This window comes from Trematomus bernacchii, unplaced genomic scaffold (assembly GCF_902827165.1).
Source record: "Trematomus bernacchii unplaced genomic scaffold, fTreBer1.1, whole genome shotgun sequence".
Lineage (NCBI taxonomy): Eukaryota > Metazoa > Chordata > Actinopteri > Perciformes > Nototheniidae > Trematomus > Trematomus bernacchii.
Window position 1 is genome coordinate 570,377 of NW_022987342.1, and position 20,465 is coordinate 590,841.

The 20,465-nt window shown below is 44.4% G+C and overlaps 1 protein-coding gene across 1 annotated transcript; it reads left to right on the forward strand.

Moving 5' to 3' along the window:
• Positions 1-1,129: 1,129 nt before the first annotated feature.
• Positions 1,130-20,453, forward strand: LOC117480828 (meiosis regulator and mRNA stability factor 1). Its single transcript, XM_034128316.1, has 26 exons — positions 1,130-1,221; positions 1,777-1,987; positions 2,405-3,277; positions 3,495-3,657; positions 3,887-4,101; positions 4,437-4,554; positions 4,644-4,816; positions 5,064-5,588; positions 6,503-6,639; positions 8,213-8,374; positions 8,504-8,690; positions 8,847-9,025; positions 9,145-9,225; positions 9,340-9,579; positions 9,797-9,916; positions 10,003-10,181; positions 10,315-10,535; positions 12,323-12,465; positions 12,629-12,762; positions 13,001-13,203; positions 13,869-14,096; positions 14,450-14,689; positions 14,783-15,028; positions 15,704-15,764; positions 16,703-16,864; positions 17,803-20,453. Exons 2-26 carry the CDS (start codon positions 1,832-1,834, stop codon positions 17,946-17,948), a joined length of 5,292 nt encoding a protein of 1,763 aa, XP_033984207.1. The 5' UTR covers positions 1,130-1,221; positions 1,777-1,831; the 3' UTR covers positions 17,949-20,453.
• The last annotated feature ends 12 nt before the right edge of the window (positions 20,454-20,465 follow it).

Consider the following 20,465-nt stretch of genomic DNA (forward strand, 5'->3'; position numbering starts at 1 on the left):
TGTGAGGATCAAAAATACATATGTAAAACTTTTTTCTGTATTTGGATTTTATTTACATGTATATGAAACGGAACACATTTGTGTGTGCATTGAAAAACACAAGTGTGGATCCGGAAATACAAGTGTGAATCCTTTTGTGGATCATGAAATACAAGTGTGAATCCTTCTGTGTGCATGTGTGTATTATGAGACTGTTCTGAGCCCATACATGACGGACGGGAACAAAAAAGACCTGGTGTGGTCTAATTGACGGAAGGTTCAAGTCTCTTCTTAATGAGCGAACTTCGGCTGAGGTTTCACTTAATTTAAACCCCCGTCAGTGTAGAAATGCGAGTGATATATAAAACACTGAGGCGCTAGTGTTTACCCATCTCCATTCACTCCTGGGACGGATGGTTGAACCTGCTGTCCCGTTACTGTGACCCAGACATCACAGGGGGACGAGCCGCCTGCAGGCCGCTAGAGGGCGCTATTGTGCCGTAACGTGCACCTGCCTGGCAACAGCCTGATAGTTCACTGTAATAATAGCACATGGACATTAGATTGTCTTAAGTGTGTACTTCTAAGTATCAATATTGGATAATATTAGATACATCCTATCGCATGTGTTTGGTTGAAAACATTTGTAAAGCCAAGTTGTAAAAAGTTAAAAGTAATTAATCAGTCACCAAAAATGAAACCGCTACTGTATTATTTTCTACAATTTAACAAGCAAGTGTCCCACTTTTTTTTTTAAACCCGTAAAATTGTAATGATCTTTTTTCTGAAGACATAGAGTGCCAAATAAAAAAAAAAAAAACCTATAATTGTAGATTTATTTTTGACACAATGCAGGAACTTCTACCCCACTTTTTTAGCCCTATATTTGTATTCAATGTTCTAAATGTGTGTTTACCTAAATATTATCCTTTTAGTTTTAAAGTCATACATTTTTGTAGAAAACCCAAAACAGAAAGAAACAAGCAAACTATATGTTGTTTAATATATTGCAACCAGGTGTAAAAAGTAACATTTCCATTATTGTAAATTTCAGCCAATTTAACGTACCAGTGCCGGTGAATTGTCCCATTCATCGATCACCAGTAATCACAACAACATTTTCGACAGCTGTGCATGCTTTCCGGCAGAAGAAGGTTACAAAAAGGTGCGCGTTTGTTGGGACTCAGACTCAGATAAGGGGAACAGTGCTGAGGGGGAGATGCGAAGACGAGCTCTTCTCAGGTATCTAACGGAGTTACAAACTTTTTTTCAACATTTCTCGACAATAACAAATAATATAGTTTTCCGTCAATACAATGAAGGCTAACACGCGGCGGCGGGAAGCTTTGTGTCTGTTAAACAAGCTATGCTGATGCTTGTTATTGTGTTAGCTTCAATCTGACGCTAGCTCCGGGCAAACATTTGTAGCTCGGTGAATTAGCTCGTTTCAGTTAGCTGGCAGTCTAGCTACTCAGTTAACTAACAGTTAGCTACTTCCGCCATACACACGGGGAAGCTACATTAATGTGAGCTAGCTTGTAGCTAATTTAACGTTATTTGGTTTACTTGTTTTGCTTTTGTGGACACGCAACTCTTGTGTTTGTTAGCTTTATATAAACAATCCTTATCCGCGAGGCGAACCCATTGTTAAAGTAAACCCTCGTTACCCACAGGCGTTAACACAGAAGTTTTAGTGTCTTAATTTTATCAGATTAAATACCTACGCCCTGGGTCATTAAGACATTATTTGCCTGACCCAGCAAGTGTGCACTTTTAACTTTCGTTTCCTCTACACAGGAAAGCATGAGAGCGAAGAGAGGTGAAAGTATGGTGAAAGACCTCTCTGGGTTGTATGATGGAAGGACTGAGAAAGGAAATATCAATATGCAGCTCTAGGCCCTTCCCATGGCTCGGTCCCCCCAAAACAGAGTCCTCAACCCAGCTATGGAAACTCAAAGACTGCTTCCCATCCAATGAGACAAAGCCCGCTCAGCAAACGGATAAAGAAGTAGGTATTTATCTCTGTACACAGTCCAGGTATCTGTACACACAAGTGGTATGTGTACACCGGCAAGTTGGATCATTTTGCAGGCAATCTCTCAATTTAAAAGGACAATACTCTAGTTCCAGTCATTAGAAATCCAGTTCTGGCCTACAATGCTATGAATATGGAATTTTTAAACTCATATTTACCCGGTGTATAGATTAACTTTACATCAATTTGACATATTTAACTTTTGAACTGCTGTGTCATGGCTAAATCCAAATAGAAACCGTTTAAAACATTTTTATTTTACCATGACATTTCCAACTTGCTGATGTTTGTTTATTGACTGATAGACATCCACCACCTACACTCAAAGGGAAAATATCCCCCATTTTTACCTTTAATGTATTATAATCTTCTCCTTTTTTGTATTTTCAGAACAATTACATGGACAGCAGAAAGGCTGTGCTGGAACTGAAAGATGTCCCTCCTCCTCCTCCGCACCATTCTTCCTCCTCCCAATCATCCCAGCCCTTCCCTATGGCCCCCTTCCCCATGCCTCCTCCCTGCTTGCTGCCTCCTCAGCTTACACAAGACTCCCTCCAACCACAACAGCCACCACAACAACAAGAGGGGGCTAGCCCCAACGTAAGCATTTACACGCACTGTGACTACTGTAGCACAGACAGCTATGGGTTATTGGGCGGTGGAAGTGTTGTTGGTAGCAGGAGCAGCATGGCTGGTGTTGTGTCGCTCTATATGGCCCCAGGCTCTCTGGGAGCACCCAACAGCAGCAGCAGCTCTGGCCCTGTCTGTTCTGTTTCCTCATCTGTTCATCAGTATAAACATCACATGAGCTGCAGAGCTGATGCTCTTGACCCTTTGCACACTCTTGGTTACAAACCTCAGATGTCTTCTTCTGTCGCTACCTCTCAGCCGGTTTCATCACACCCCTACCTTTCCTGCTGCTCAGGGCCTCCCCACAACTACCCAGCTGTTCCTGTTCCATGCAGCCAGCCAAACCTGTTCCCCTCCCCAGCACCTCTGGCTTCCTCTCTCCCCTGTGTTTCCTCTCTACCTGCTCCCTTGCATGCCTCTTGCCTGGCCTCTTCTGGCTACTACACCTGCGGGGTGGGCTGCTGCCCGTCAGCCAGAAGACCCCAGAGAAACACACTGGGTGATCACCCAACCACCACCACCATCACCACTACAACCACCTCTGCACACTTCTGCTCTAACCCTATGCACCTCAATGTAGAACGCACGGTTTGTGTGAAGGGGGCGCACTACTGCCGGGATTGCCTGTTTAAGGTTGGTTGAGTTCACTTCCATCACTGTGGCCTTTTCTTCTGTATTTGTGTGAGTTGGAGATCACTTTAGGTAACTTGATTCTATATATAATGTTAATGTCAGTTGTATTAGAATGGTTTTGAGGTTTTGGTGTGAAATGCATGTATTATAGTATTGCTTGCTGTTGGATTGTATTCCTTTTTTCTGAAGGTTTTATTGATTTGTACCTATTTTACAGCCTATGAATGGTCTAGCGTCAGAGTCAGGTGCAGTCTGGCCCAATGTTCCTCTTCCACAGACTGCTCCTATCCCCATCCCTATTTGTAATGGCTGTGGCACCTCCTCTGATGGCATGATGATCATGCCGTCAACCAGCCTTGGCAAGACTGGCCTGAAGTATGGTTAGTGGAGTCTACTATTTAACAATTCTCTCACTTTTTTACTAGACTTTAATTTTTGATTGAGGGTCTTGATTAGACTCTTTAAAATAGCAAGCTCTTTTGATTTTTGAGTGAAGTGGATATAAAATGTTACTATCCAAATCTGACTCTAAAATAACCTTAATCGAAGCTATTAAAATGCTTTTAAGTGTTTTAGTATCTTTAATAACATTTTGTAACTGTCTGCTAGGTTCTCCAGAGAATGGGGGCCCTGAGAACATCCCTCCGGTGGGGGTCTTCTGGGACATTGAGAACTGCAGCGTGCCCAGTGGACGCTCTGCTGGAGCCGTGGTGCAGCGAATCCGCGGCCGGTTCTTCCAAGGCCACCGTGAGGCCGAATTCATTTGCGTCTGTGACATCAGCAAGGAGAATAAAGCCGTCATCCAAGAGCTCAACAACTGCCAGGTACCAACAAATGTCATGTCAATTATTTCCATGGTTGCACTATAAGAACAATTTGCACCCTGAACAAATAACGTTGAGCTACAGTTTTATGATGGGCAGAGATAAAATGTTGGGATTAGACAGGAGTCAATTTACCAGGGAAAATTGAAACTCTGGGTGCTGAATATTGGCCATTTTCTTTTATATAAAAAAATGCAACCGTTTTGATGTTGTCGGTCAAATTCCACAACAGATTGAAATGAAAGCCTGCCAAGTAATGCCCCAAAAGAAGGAACAAGAAAAGAAAATTCAGCAACTGCGTAACGTCTCAAACTAATATAATTCTTCCCCATCAGGTTACTGTTGCACACATCAACGCCACAGCCAAAAATGCCGCGGACGACAAGCTTCGGCAGAGCCTGCGACGCTTCGCTGAGACGCACACCGCCCCCGCTACTGTCGTACTCGTATCCTGTGAGTTCATCCTGGGATTACTATAACAAACTACAGACACATACCACATTTTTTGTGGTAACACGTGTAATCTTTTCTTTTTTTTATAGCGGATGTAAACTTTGCAAGCGAGCTGAGTGACCTGCGCCATCGCCACGGTTTCCAGGTTGTCCTGGTCCATGGCAACCATGCATCTCCAGCGCTGCTGCAGCATGCCAACCGCCACGTGGCCTTCCAGGAGATCACAGCAGATCTGCCTCCACGTATGCTTGTCAAAGCACAGGTAGGCCTCACAAAATGATTCATTAGGACTTTTTAGATCTACTGTGTGAAATAAGGTAAGTTGGTGCTGGCAAAAGTAACCAAGGGAAATTTAGTGGGGGCTTTCCAAGAGGGCAAAGAGGCAGTTTTAATGTGAATAAAACATCTTCACAAATATTTAACTTTTTCTTTTAAGGGTCATTATAAAAACAAATCTGAGAAATTATACAAACCAGACAGGCGCGCTGTCTCTTCCTCCCCTCCCTCAGCCCAGTTTCAACCTCCTCTATGTGCACAACCTCCCTGAGAACTGTGATAAGAGCCTGCGGAACGCCGTGAAGCTCAGGCTGCGCCGCCTCTCAGACAACTGTGGCGGCAAGGTGCTGGGCGTGTCCCAGGGCACAGCTGTCCTCCGTTTCGGCAGCAATGAGGCAGCGGCGCGTGCCCGCAAGCGAATGGAGAATGAGGATGTGTTTGGCCGCAGTATCAGCCTCTCCTTCTCCCCGCGGCCCAGAAACGATGCGAGTCCCGAGCCTGAGCTTCAGTCTCGGCCCCATCAATTGCCACAGCCTATGACTCTTCCCCACACCAATCACAGCCAGGATTCAATGTTTGGCCCGCCCCCATCCATATCCTCCTTCTCCTTCCTACCCCTGGAGAAGCCAAGGTCACCCAGGAGGCCACGGCGAGCGACTCGCCCGGGCAACGCCCCTGGCCCAGAGCCTGAAAGGCCCTTCAGCCCCAGGAGGGGGTGTAGTGGGCCTCCCGGTGGTGCTCCAGCCAAGCCCCATCAGGTCAGCAGACTCGTCAGTGCCTGCTTCCTGTTAACCTGCGTTGCCGTCTATCCTTGTCTGGGCTGCTATGTAAACACCCCAAACCCAACCCCCCCCCCCCGCCAGTGTCCCTGTGAATGCTGCTTTGACTAACTGCTCATAAATGCTCCCTAAGCTTCATTTGTCTGCCTGTGCTAGCATCTTAGCCGCCGCTAGTGCTTCATGTGTACGCCTTGTCCTGCATGTTCATTGGTCATATTAATGCATGAATTAGCCTTTAGCTTGTGCGCCTCTTTCTGACTGTACAGTCTATTAGTGCTGGTGTACTGCTTCATGTAGCTGAACTGAGGTTTGTAAGTAGCCACTCTCTGTGTTTTGTCTGCTCCATGCCTCTTTCATTTTCATGGGCCCGTCCAGTTTTCTGCTCGGTGACCTCAAATGACTGTAAAGAATGGCTAAGCTTGTATGTTTTTTTTAGCTCCAAACTAACTGTTAAAAGTGATCCGTTTATGGATAACATCTATAGATGGACTAAACTACTAACTAGGGATGAGTATCTGAAGTTTTTTCTGTAGTTTGATAGTCTCATTCAGCACCAGAATTTAACGAAAACTGAAATGTGTGATGTCTAAATCACCGGATGCCTGAGACTAGAATTGTTTCTACGGGTCTTTGTTAATGTTACTTACAGTTGTAAAGCTATCTCAATAGAACTAAGCTACACAAAATAAATGTAGTGGTGACCACTGCTGTTTTCTAGGCAGCAAGTGGACTTTAAGTGCACATCCCTAGTTAAACCTCAACATCAGTTTTGCCATTCCATGACTCCTTCCCTTAAGCTTGCCATACTCTCATGCATGCACACAAACACATCAACAGTATCCTGCCTGTTAACCTGTTCAGTATTTACATCTGCGGCCTCTTGTCTGATCCAGGATCTGGGGATTGTGAAGGGTTTCCACACCCTGGAGAAAGGACGAGCTGCTTCCTCCTCCCCCCACAGCAACGGAGAGACCTCCCTGCAGATGCTGCCAAAGCCTGGCCTCATTGGAGAATCCATGTACAGGAGAAGGTACGGGAAAGGGGATATTAGACTGAGAAGGATGTGTTTTATAACTAGATGAAAACTGTTTCTGTACATTTGCTACAGGAAGCAGTATGTCTTCTGTTGCCGTTTATTTTCCAGCCAATCAACAAGTTCCTGTAGATCTTTTAGCATTGAATTCTTAAAAAGAAAAAACCTTATTTGGAATGATTTGTCTTTAAAACCTACTTACAATTGTCTTAAAAATACTATGGTATGGATGATGCCTTTGACACTGTGGACCATAGCATCCTGTTGTCACGGCTTGAACAGTCCGCTGGCATCACAGGCTCTGCCCTTGCATGGTTCAGGTCCTACCTGACAGACCGTAGCTTCTCGGTACAGCTAGGTGCCTTCTCCTCTGCCAAAGCCCCTCTTACCTGTGGGGTTCCCCAAGGCTCGATTCTGGGCCCCATCCTTTTTCTACTGTACATACTGCCCCTAGGTTCAATTCTCACAAAACATAATATTCCCTTCCACTGCTACGCCGACGATGTACAGATATATCTGCCTCTCAAAGCAAATGTCAAACACTCACTACAGCAGTTGATGGACTGCTTAACAGAGATACAATCCTGGCTGAGCAAAAACTCTCAACCTCAACGAGAGCAAGACTGAGGTCATCTTTTTTGGACCCCAACCTCCAGCCTCTCCGGTTGATATTCTGGGCTCTATCAAAAAAAACATCCTCCCCTCGGTCATGAACCTTGGAGTGACCTTCGCTAGCACTTTTAAATTCGACAAGCAGGTCAGCACTGTAGTCAAATCCTGCTTTTTTAAAAATAAGACTATTGGCCAAAACCAAGTCGTATTTATCTTTTAATGACTTAGAAATGGTTATTAACGCCTTTGTAACCTCGAGACTGGACTATTGTAACGCTCTGTATGTGGGTATGGACCAGGCCTCAATTAAACGCCTGCAGCTAGTCCAAAACGCAGCTGCACGTTTGCTGACTGGCCACAAAAAGCGTGACCACATCACCCCTATTCTGGCCTCACGACACTGGCTTCCAGTTCGGTTCAGAATTGATTTTAAAATCCTTTTATTTGTTTTTAAAGCACTAAATGGGCTGGCTCCGGCCTATATAGCTGAACTGCTCCAGCGCTACACCCCAGCCAGAGCTTTAAGGTCTGCTGACCAGCTGCTGCTGGTAGTGCCCAAGACCAGGCTTAAAACCCGAGGGCACCGAGCCTTCGCAGCAGCTGGCCCTAGGCTCTGGAACACTCTGCCCCTCCATGTGAGGTCGGCCCAGCCCCTAGGGGTTTTTAAATCTACACTAAAAACACACTTCTTCTCTCTGGCCTTCTAGTTAGAGCGGAGCACGACTCCTGACTTCCGTGTGTTTTATTTTTATTTTTTATATATATCTGTTGTAATTTATTGTCTTTTATTGTGATTGTAGTAATGTGTTTTTATTACATGTACAGCACTTTGGCTCGACCAAAAATCGCTTTTAAATGTGCTTTATAAATAAAACTTGATTTGATTTGATGTAGGATTTTATGAAATATTTTTGATGTTGTTTGACACATGTGCCTCTTTTTGTCTCTTTCCCTTTAGAACAGAGGGCTCCTACCCTCGCAGTGGGACTGAGACCCCTATAGACCAAGGGGACAGGAGCTCAGGGGACTTCCAGATCAGCACACCCTCAGCCTTCAGCAAGTTGAACCTGCACAGGAGCTTCAGCCCCCTCACCCTGTCCCAGGGCTCCTGGTCGTCAAGGTGACTTATTGGTTTTTAAATATTTCATTAAGTTAACCAAGGTGGCAAACCGCTTATGCCTCATGCTAGTTTTCTTCAATTCAGTGCTGGTTATTATCTCAAAGTGGTGTCCCCCTTCTCTAACTAAAGGAGTGCGTCGCCCTGCCTGTCCAGCCGCTCCTCCCCCCTCCTCACTGCCCCTCGCAGCCCGTGCCCTGAAGGGGCTCCTGAGCCATTCTCAGACGGGGCAGACGTGCAGGTGGCCAACCTGGACTACAGAATGTCCCGCAAAGAACTGCAGCAGACACTGCATGACACTTTCACCCGTTACGGGCGGGTAAGACCTCCTCCAGTGACGTCATTGGTGTCGATAAGATATGATTGTATCCTCAGAGTCAAAAATAACAAAAAGCTCTTGGGCTGGATTTCTAAGCTTGAAGATTCTCCCCCTTGTCTCATAACATCTCCTTGTGGTGTGACTTGTTTTGTCTAGGTGAAAGCTGTGGAGCTCAGCCCGCACACAGACTATCAGCTGAAGGCCACAGTCCAGATGTTGTCCCTGCAGCAGGCCATCAGTGCCGTCAGCGGCCTGCACCGCTATAAGATCGGAGGCAAGCGCATTCAGGTGTCTCTGGTCACCGGGGGCGGCAACAAATCCCTCGCTATGCTCAGGTACTGTCAAGCGTATTTAAGTTAGGGCGTCTTTCAGATTTAGGACACCAATGCACATTTTATAAGGTGTTCTGGTTTTGTTGCAGTGTTGAATATAAACCCTTTTCCCCCCCATACAGCACAGAGATCATCCACATTCTTCAGGATGCACCTGCCAATTGCCTTCCCCTCTTCAAGTTTACAGAGATCTATGAGAAAAAGTAAGAAGCTTTACCTCTTAAACATGATTTTACTCCTACATATTTTGCAATTGGATTACAACAATTCCAAAATAATTCCTAAGTAGTTTATCCTTTCTTTTACTCCTTCTCCAGATATTCCCGTAAGCTTGTGGTGGGGGACCTGTACAGGCTGCCTGAGGTGGTGGCAGTGCGGGAGCAGGGAGGCTCCAGGCTCGTGTGCCTGCTGTCCAGCAGCCAGATCCGTCAGAGTCCTCTGGGGTCCTCCCTGTCCCAGGAGGCCTCCTCCTCAGCCAGCGGCAGCCCCGTGGTGTTCGAGGAGCTCGAGTACCATGAACCCGTCTGCAGAGACCACTACACACAGAGGGACTTCAGGTTGGTAGAGCCATTTTTATTTCAGATTTAATCCGTATCTGATTAGATGTGTATTTCTTGAAATGCCCACTCAGGTGAAAATTGCTTTAAAGCCTAGTGTGCAATGGCCAACAATACTGAAAGTCTGAGACTGCCCTATAGGGTTTGAATCATCAACCTTATGTCTCCAATCACAATTCTCTAAACTGTACCACACTGATTTTTTTTATTTTTCCAGTGAAGCTGACTTTGACCCCGACTCCTATAAAATACCCTTCGTTGTGATGTCTCTAAACACCTTGGCATCCGAGGTCCACAGTCTGCTGCAGTCACATGAGGGAACTCTTCCATTACTCAGGTGACTACCATTTTTCTAAATCCAATTTCATAATTCATTCATTTTCTTTAACAAAAGGGCTATAACGTGGTATATTTACCTTGCAGTTTTCCAGACTGCTATGCATCAATGTTCAGCCCTCTGCAGCTGGGCACTGAGACTCTGCAGGACGGTGTTCCTCTGGAGCACCTCATCACATGTGTTCCCAGTATTACTATCGTCACAGCTCAGAACGGCTTCAAAGTCATCAAGTGGATCCACAACAAACCGCCAGCACCAAACTCCGGTAGGAACATTGAAACATTTGCTTTGTTAGAGCTTGTTTAAGCTTCCTTCAATGCTGTACCTACAAACTGCTTTCTTTAGCAGCCAGATATTTCCATTTCAGAGATCTATATTTGTGTGGGTTTTTAATGCAGAGCCATGGATTCAGCGCTGCAAGAGTCCAGTTGGAAACCCACAGCTCATCCAATTCAGCCGAGAGATTATCGACCTGTTAAAGAGTCAGCCTTCCTGCCTCATGCCCATGAGCAAGTTCATACCCTCCTACCACCATCACTTTGCCAAGCAGTGCCGTGTCTCCGACTACGGCTACTCCAAACTGCTGGAGCTCCTGGAGGCCGTGCCACACGTCCTGCAGGTACTGCTGAAAGCTCTGGGGCCTCATTTATAACGCCTTGCGTAGGATTGACGTGAGAAGGTTGCTTACGTAGTACAAAGCAAAAAAATAGGTACAGAAATGTTCAGACATTTTCCGATTCACAAAACATTGCGTACCGGCGAGGGAAGTGCGTACCGGCACTTCCTACGCCTGTTTCCCTTTTTAAATCACAATCGACTCGAAATGCGGCGCAGCTTTTGCAGGCTTCACGTAACGCCCATATTTGCCTATAAATAGTCAAAGAAACGCCCATTCATTCATTCATTTTGACTGACTGCATGAAGTAGATCGCAGGAAATGACGATAGAACAGCTAAAAAAGACATCTCACACCGTGTCAGATTTAGGTTATTGTGGGGAGGTGGAGATAAATCATATTGTTTGGTGGATGCAGTTTGAACCAGAGTAGCAGCATGGAGGTCGGATCGTCACCAAAATAAATAAATAAGTGGTCCGAAAAAAGTTAATGATAAAAAAATTACACATAACCTTCCTCAGGCAGTGTGTTTGTACCGGGGACAGGAGACACCCCCTTGATGAGAAACTGTAAGAAATGATCGGGGAATCCCTCCGGAGTGGAGTCATGACGACTGGATCTGAATTATTTTGTTGTATTTGGTGGTTTGTGTTCCAGCTGTCGATCAGCAACTATATATCCATAATCCACCAGTTAAAGGAAATACAACTGTGTTGTGTTATATTAGCTGTACAATTTACCACATATGGTGTTCTTAGTTTCCATACCTCCTGTGTTTTACGAGCGACTTATCAAGTCTTGGCAAACGGCATAAAACACGATTAAACGTGATAGTATATAAAACCATGCTCGTATCTACAACCTATAGAAATGCAAAACGGCGTCAGTTTAGACGTAATTCTGTCCTCCTGCTTACCGCATCATGTATGAGAAAACATTTCATAACATTAACACAACATATTCGAGGTGGTTTTAAATAACATATCCGTATTTATTTATTTCTCCAAGTTATGTTTTTGTGTGCACTGAGGAGTCTCAAACAGGCGTTTGTTTAATCATTTTAAGATTGGCTTTAATCAATGTTTGAAAATGAATTCTTCATATTTGATAAATGAGAGGTAACATTTTATTTATGGCATTATTTCCACATATTTCTCTCCATTCTTCCTTCTGCCAACGGTGTCGCAGTTTCTCGTCTCTCCCGTTTGTGTGCTTAGTGCGTACGCATGGGTTAGAGTTTACGTGGAGGACAGCACATTTTCCCGTCAAGTTAGTATTTTATAAATCGCAAACATTGCGTAGAAACTGGCGTACGCCATTTTTTGAGCGTATATCCCTTTATAAATGAGGCCCCTGGTCTTTCTTAATCCAACTATCTGAAGACTTTGACAATATCTGTCAAATAGTGAGGGTGAAAAGTAACGTTTGTTCTCATGCTGTATTGAATCTATGAGCATGCGTCTACTGCTTAAAATCTATATTTTAGGAAAAAACAGCAGTACCATTTACTGAAAGACAAATATAACACGATAAGAAAATGTCTGTATCTCAGAAACTACATTCAGCAAATTCAAGTATTAGTTTAGCTCTTTAAAGTTCAATTTCAAAGATATGCACAAAAAAATCACTGAAAAGTTTTCTTTTAAATGTTTTCTAATTCGGGGAAAAAAAGTTTTTGCACTTTTTCTGTACTTAAAATATTCCTCAGACACAAATGGGTGAATGCCGGCGATGTTGTACTTTAGTTTTTTTGTATTCTACATGGTGTTTTTTATCTCCTTCACCTACAGATTTTGGGAATGGGCACCAAGCGTTTACTGACTCTGACTCATCGGGCTCAAGTGAAGCGCTTCACCCAGGACCTGCTCAAACTGCTTAAATTTCAAGCCAGCAAACAAGTGGCAATCAAGGACTTCATGCAAGCATACCATTGGTCAGTCCACAGGTCATGTGTTTTACATTGCCTTTGTATATTGTTGAATATTATCTAAATTGTATTTAGATGGATTCTAGCAGTTTGCTTGTGATTTCTCCCTTAAAGGATATGTTCAATAAAAGTACGGCTCATCACTTTTCTTACACCTTGTGTACATCAGGTGCTTCTCTAGAGACTGGAGGGTAGTTGACTACGGCATATGTGACCTGATTGACCTGCTGACGGAGATCCCCGACACCACCATCACTATCGCACATCAGGACACGGACACCATCATCTCTGTTCCCAAGAGAGGTCCGTCCGAATGCTGTGAAAAAGATTGATTTGAAAATTGTGTGTACTGATGCTCCATAATTGAAGATGATCATTAAATGTTCATTTAAGAGATGGGGATGTTAACAATACTCTCAATATAACAATATCGTAGTTGAATACAGGATTAATGAATTCAAGCCGATAATTTGAGGATTTTTCTCTTGTTTTGTTTTCATTGATAAGATTTGCCTGAACTCCCTTTTTGATTTGCCTACAGAGCGTACGATGGAGGAAATGGACCACACTAAGCAGTTTGGAAAGGAGGTGGTGGACCTCCTCCGTCACCAGCCTCACTGCCGGATGGCCTTCAGTAAGTTCATCCCCACCTACCACCATCACTTCGGCCGCCAGTGCAAGCTCAGCTACTACGGCTTCACCAAACTGATTGAACTCTTCGAGGCGATCCCCAACATTCTGATGGTGAGTTAAGACTTGTGTGTTTGTAAAATTGAATGCCTTGTGGTCTTTGGTGCTCCAACCCTAAGGTAAAGGTCAGTTCATCTCTGGTGTGGAATGATGGCTTGTCCAACTTCCCTTTTTTAGGCGGACTTAACAAGGTTATAGAGTGTTGCAGGAATGAGTCCTGCACGCCCAAATAAGTTAGCATTTGAGCACTTCCGGGTTCCCTCGCCTCAATGTTTATTTGTACGCGTTTTTTGGTTTGATGTCTGAAAGAAGTTCTGTGACATTAAGTAAATGCCCCACTGGCTTTTGCTTGAATAAAAACAAGTCAGTTGCCCAAAATGGACAAAATGAGACTGTTTAACATGGTCAAGCCAGACATTAGCCACCTTTAGCTTAGCAGTTGTGACATGAGGTCATGCAACCTCAATGCAGTTCCTTTATAGCATTACGCTAGCTCTTTACTTCTGGTGATTGCTTTACGGTTCAAAAATGATGAAAGTGGTTTTAATGTGGAAAGCATCATAAACATGTGTTTGCCACAGATCTTAGTTCCTGCAATATTCCCGAAACCCAATGGAAAAAATCCCATTGTTTTCCTCCGGGTTGGTCTACAGAAATATGCCTTTCCCTCTGTCTCTGCTTGAACAGTAATGTAACATCTGTCCTCTACCTTTTCTCAGGTGTTGGAGTGTGGAGAGGAGAAAGTGCTGACTCTGACAGAAGTGGAGCGCATCAAGGCTCTGGCGGCGCAGCTGGTGAAGCTGCTGCGTGCTCAGAAGAACTCCAGCCTTCCTGTCAGCCAGCTGCTCACCGAGTACAGCAAGACCTTCGGATACGGCCTCCGCCTGCAGGACTACGACGCCAGCTCCCTGCCCGCTCTGCTCACCAAACTCTGCCATGTTGTCAAGGTGAAGGACACCTACACATTTAGTTTGTTCTGTTCCTGTGGATGTTACTTTCTAATTTTGTAGATTTCAAATGACTGCAAATACATTGGGTTTCTTAGCATTTTCTTTCTTTAAAAAAAAATGTTTCTTACAATTCTACTCGGAGAAGGGATCCAATGTGTTGCAAACATTTTCAATTAATTCAGTAAAAATAGCAATACAAAAGGAGGCCTGGTGAAACCCACGAATGACACTTATTTTATTCTACCTATGTTTCAAATCTACAAATCAACAACTTTCTGATCAACAAATCAAACGTTTTGACTCTTTACTTTGATGGTGATTAACCCTAATCCTGTAATGTCTACCTGCAGGTGGTGGATGGCTCTGCGGGTCGGGAGGTCCAGCTCATCAACAGGAAGTCTCTGCGCTCGCTCACTTCCCAGCTGCTGTCTCTGCTCATGTCCCAAGAGGAGGAGCAGGTCAGCCGGGGGCTCGGGGTGGAGGAGTTGAGTCAGTACTACCTGACTGCCCACGGAGCCACGCTCAACCCGTGTGAATACGGCTTCCTCTCCCTCAGCGAGCTGCTCAAGAGCCTGCCTTACTTGGTGGAGGTGAGTAATGGAAATTGAAAACTTGGAGGCCTTTCCATTTTTGCTCCACTTCACTGTGTCTCTATTTGAATGTCCTGTGATCTTCTTTCCTAGTTGTATATTGAAGAGCGTGATGACGCCGACCAAGCCCCCAGTGGTGTTTGTGGTGAGGAGCAGGTGAGGCTGACCCGGCTGTACCAGTTCGCCCGTAACGTCCGCAGCCTGCTCCACACCTACCACTACAACCAGATCTTCCTCACTGAGTTCCAGGGGGCTTACAACAAATTCACAGGCCGCATCCTCGAACCACGCTGCTATGGATACATGGGCATCGACGAGCTGCTCAGCGCCATTCCACAGGTGGGATACATTTCATTAGATGGAGCAAAACATTCATAGAGGTGCTGTGGTGATGTATTTTCTTTAAGGCCAAACCAGAAGTAACATCGCCAAGGGGCTCCGTCGACTAAATGCAATGATTGTTCCATTGGGTATATTAGAACTTTTATTGTCATTACATAGTACAGGTACTAGTAACGAAACGGTTTCTCTAAATTTGACCCTTCTAGTGTTGTTAGCAGTTTGAATACTGCAAAGAAATAGCTCTTTAGCAAACAGGTTTAAGACATTTTGTCCAGCAGGATAATCTCAACATATAAACACGGTTTTGTGATTTTTAAAACGCATTCACCAGAGGTTAAAACTAAAAAAAGTAATGCTATTCTATACAAAAAAAAAACTAATTCTGCTCACATGACTTCACGTCACAGCGGCTAAGCTAAAGCAGGCTAATTAGCTTTCTCTATTAGCCACTTGTTAGCAACCCGCTGTTTTTATGACACAGGCTTTATACAATTTATAATTGGGGTGTTGCGAACCTATTTTATAAAACTAAACGTGAACGGAGACCTTATTTCAGGCTGCTAACCACAAACGCGTCTAAAAAGACTTAGACTTCCAAACGAGAACATTTGCTTGTTGAGGTCTATCTGCATATTGTAAATCTTCCTTTTTTCTATTTTGCACTTTTACCAGGTGGTCTGGATCAAAGGGCACGGTCACAAGAGGATTATCGTTATGAAGAACGATATGAAAGGTAAAGGTGATGGCTTGTCGCGCTTTATTAAAGGTGGGGTAGGTAAGTTTGAGAAACCGGCTCGAGTGCGCTAGAATTTGAAAATACACAACCGGAGAAAATCTGCCACTTCCTTACAGAGCCCCTCCTCCAACACACACGAACGCGCACATGACCAATGAGGGCACGAGATAAGTTTGTGCACAGATGGAAGGCTGACAGGCAGGTAGGCCATCCAGTTATTTTAGCCGGGCCGGCTCAGATGATTGGTCGTGCTTTTTACAGTATTACGGCTTCCACTGATGACATTTTATGGATTTTTTGTCAAAGCACTTAAGATATTTATTGCTATCGGGATGTTAAGAGCATTCCATGGAATATAACAAAAAGTGTATCTCGAGCCGGTTTCTCAAACTTACCTACCCTACCTTTAATTAAATTATTATTAAGACTGTGAATAATGAAGTGATCATTATGTTTTGTTTTTTTGCTTAGTAAGGGCAAGCTATTCAGTTCCCAGCAGCCCGCAGCTAGGAGAGCCCACGGAGAGCCCCAGAGACAGCCCCAGAGACAGCCCCAGAGACAGCCCCAGAGACAGCCCCAGAGACAGCCCCAGAGACAGCCCCAGAGACAGCCCCAGAGACAGCCCCAGAGACAGCCCCAGAGACAGCCCCAGAGACAGCCCCAGAGACAGCCCCAGAGACAGCCCCAGAGACAGCCCCAGAGACAGCCCCAGAGACAGCCCCAGAGACAGCCCCAGCCCCATGAGCAACGCTACCTCAGGAACCCAGAGTCCAGGTAATGCACACGTTTTAAATATAGACTTCTCAATCCTCATTTTTACACAACTTTTATTTTAGTGATGTAATAAACTTATATAAGGGCAGGATTTTTACAGCTTCTGAAACTAATTCATGTTCCCCACCCCCCCCCCCCCCCCCCCACCCCCCCACCCCCAGGCTGCGATGTAGTGTCAGAGTCGGAGCTGCTGTGTCTGACCCCCCCCCTGGACCTGCTCTGTGGTCCGTTCCCCTCCTGCCTGCCCTCCCCTCAGCTCCACCCAGACCCCGTCCTCCAACAGATGGACCTCATTCACTTTGAGGAGAAAACTCCACCACCAGGTCAGTCTTCATGGACCAAGTTTCAGGAATTTGAATTGCATTTAAACCCATATTAGTCAATTGCTCTAGTAGTACTGAGAATTGAACAGACTTTGTATCCCCGTTAGACTGTAGATTTGTCTGTCTTTCTTCAGGTCCTCAACATTAGAGGGATTAAACGGCCACTAGATTTAACAAGCCTCTTGCAGGGTCAGCAATTCCATTTTGATATTCGAGATTTAAAAATGTCTGCAACTGTAGGAGGATGCATACACTTTATATGTGGCAGAATAAACAAGCACATATTTTTCTTCAGATGTAATGTTTTTCATTTGATATTCCTTAATTGAACAACCTCTGCAGTCCAATACCCATGTATTTGTATGTTAATGTAGTGGTTCAGTGATGTCGTTTCTCAAATTGGTCGCAAAGGGATCCATCCAATGAGATTCAGTATGTTGTAGCTTATATCTACATACCACCACCACTGTTGTAATGGTTGAAGCATAAATGAAACAGCCAGAAGAGTTCAGCTTTAAGGGAACAACATGACCGTCACATGACTTCTCGTCAGCACCGCTAGACAAAAAGCTTTATTTACCAGCGGGGTATTTACTGCTGTCATTTTAGTTGTGGAACAAAACGTGAAAATCATGTATTGAGCGCAGACGCTTTATAAAAACATTCAATATAACTTGACTTCAAGACAAGGGAAGCTGAAAGTGTTAAAGAGCTAACTAGTTTGTCAATTTAGGACTCATTCCTGCACCACTTTATAGGGTAGCGTCTGCTCCACTTGATAGCTGGCGGTTGTAGGCTTAATGTGTCTTAAAGTCTTCAGCCTTATGCAAAGCAAAGGAGAGCCAAACATACATTTGAATGAGTGAATCACACTTTAGCTGCACCTCTGCTGTCTCATCAGGCGTGAGCTCAGTCTGTACTTGTGTGTGTGATTTCAGAGAGCGGGGAACCTGCTGCTGTCGCCGACTCTGCAGTCTCCAAACCAGACAGGAAGCCCCCCCTGTCCACGGACAGTCCCGGCAGGAGAGCCACACGCAGCAGAATCAAACTCGCTGCCAACTTCTCCTTCACGGCAGGCCTCTGATCCTCTACACACAGCAGTACTCGTTCACACAGTGTAACTCTAAATCAAAGAGTTGAGCGCCGACACTGAACACACCACACAGACCAGGAGCGTTAGTTCTTAACAGGCTGCTTTCTTCTTATATCTCCTCATCGGCCATCTTTGTTTTCTTCCGTTTGCTAATTTCACAATTGGTTCCGTGATTGTGAGGGTGTTCGTCATGCTGTGGCGTTCTTCTTGCAGACTTTCAGCAGTTCTTTTATTTGCCAAATGAACCTACTGTAACATGTTGATTCCGAGGGAAGTCTAATTTTCTGTGTGGATCTAAAGTTCAGCGCCACGTTGTTTCAACTCGCTGGCTTACGATGAAAACAGTCTAAATATGAGTTGCCACTGCATACAGAGTATGCGATAATGGGAGAAATGCTAGGGAGAAATGACTACATTTTCTATGTTAAATCCAACTAATGTAGTTTTATAAAATGACAGAAGAGATTATTGGTTCAAGCGGCATCTCAAGAAACCTTCATTTATACATCCTGGCTGGATCCCCTAAGACGGAGCATTTAATTTATTCATTTTTAAACTCCTTTCAAATGTTGTGACTCTTTGCTTTTTAGGTAACTGTAGACATGTCAACAAAACGGCTGCTGAGCACCAGCGTACTCTTGGGTAAAGTTTCCAAATGGGTAGCTTCTCTGAGGTATCTTCTCGTCTTTGTTAGGTAGCCTCAGGACAGCATTTTCAGTTCCTTTTTATAAATGCAGAGTATTTATTAGTCTGGGAGAGTGTTGCCCAAGTGTGTGGTGTATTTTGATGACATTAGTGTTAACTATTCAGAATGTGGCTTTCCTTAACGGAAGCCATCCGAGTTTTTCATTGATATTGCGACTTAAAATCTCAGGAATTTTTATTCTTGTCGTATTTGACCTTATTTATTGCAAATATTTTGGCTCTTCTCTGAAAGTCCTCTTCTGAAGACCTGAAAGGGGGGAAAAGTGGCTCTAATACTCCGGGGGTCCAGATGTGTGCTGAGGCGGCAGGAACTGAGATGTAGAACTTTAGCTTTAGCCAGCAGTTTGTGTTCTTTTAGCTGCACTTTGTCTGTGGGGTTTACACCGGAGCAGGTGGTGTGAAATATGCATGGTGTGCATAAATGAGTTTATGCATGGTGTAAGCCCGGGAGGAGCAGGCGAATGACATTTCTTTTACATCAGACTTTCATTTCCACCGTGTCTCGGCGAGTCGGTCTCGCCCCCTGCCACAAAACGCTCAAGGTTTCTAGAACCTTGTTGCTGCTAAGTCTGTGGGGACGTGGACTGCCTGAGGAAGAGTTCAGGGGAGCGGAGAGCACTCCAGAGTTTTTGATTTTTAACGACGAGGTGATTGGTTGTGAGATATTAGATTGGAGCGGGAGGCGGTGGGCTGTTTTGAGGAGCACCACGGGGGCTCTGGGCAGCCTCCTGAAGAGACGACGTGCACACAGAGGACCCTCTGCGGCTCTCTGGAATCTGCCGGGCTTTTACAATGGCTTGTATTTGCCGCGGTGCCAAAGGAATCCCCATCGCCTATCTCCCCCTCAGGCCCCTGCATCTCACATAGTTTTTACTTACCGATGTGTGTTGGTTTCTCAGTTTTTCCTCAAGTGTTTACAAGACTGCTGGATGCCCTATTGCCACCAAAAATGTCGGCTGCCGTGAAGTGAAGCCCGACCACTGAAGTCTAAAGGTTGTTTGTGTTCGGAGGAAAGGTTAAACAAAATGGGGAATAGCCCATTTAATCAGTTTCTGTCCAGTTTCAGTGTTCACCTCTTTAGCCAGTGTTAATAATTTAGTTTGTCAGACTTAATTTTGACTTGAAAAGCCTTTTAAATCTGAGATTTCCACTTGCTGACTCGCCAAAATGTCAAACACAAATGTTTTTAAATCAGCGCTGGTCGGGATCTCAACTGCATTGTTTTACTGACTGTCTGGAAACCTCATTACATTACGGAACAAGCAGATTAGAATAGTTAATTATTTCAAATTGTTATTGTCGAAAAGGGGCTGAAAATGTTCAACGAGAAATGTCTAGATTTAATTAAGCAGCAAGGATGTATTACTTTTTATGACTTTGAGCAAACCCTAGCTCTCCCTCAGTACTGCAGTGGCACCTTTCTCATGTTAATAACTTCTGCTTTCCCTTCCTCTCTTTTTGTCACACCAGTGAAACGCTATTGTACCTGTGAAAATATGCACTTTTGCATAGTTTTGCTTCATGAAATACTGTGAAATTAGCTATTGGACTGGGAGGAGCTGAATGTTTTTGTGTCTTACCTTGACTGTAGTATTCTGTTTTCACGTTGCACTAAAAGAAAATGTCTCCTTTATTCAGCAGTGTCCTTAAAACTCCTGCCTTGTGATTATTTTGTTTACTCCCCCTCCCCCTCATTATACTGCCTCACTGCACCAGAAGTCGCTGTGAAAGTCTAACGTTGTTATAAAGGGACCAAAAAAAGATTTCTGTTAATAAATTTCACAAGCATCAGATGTGTTTTTG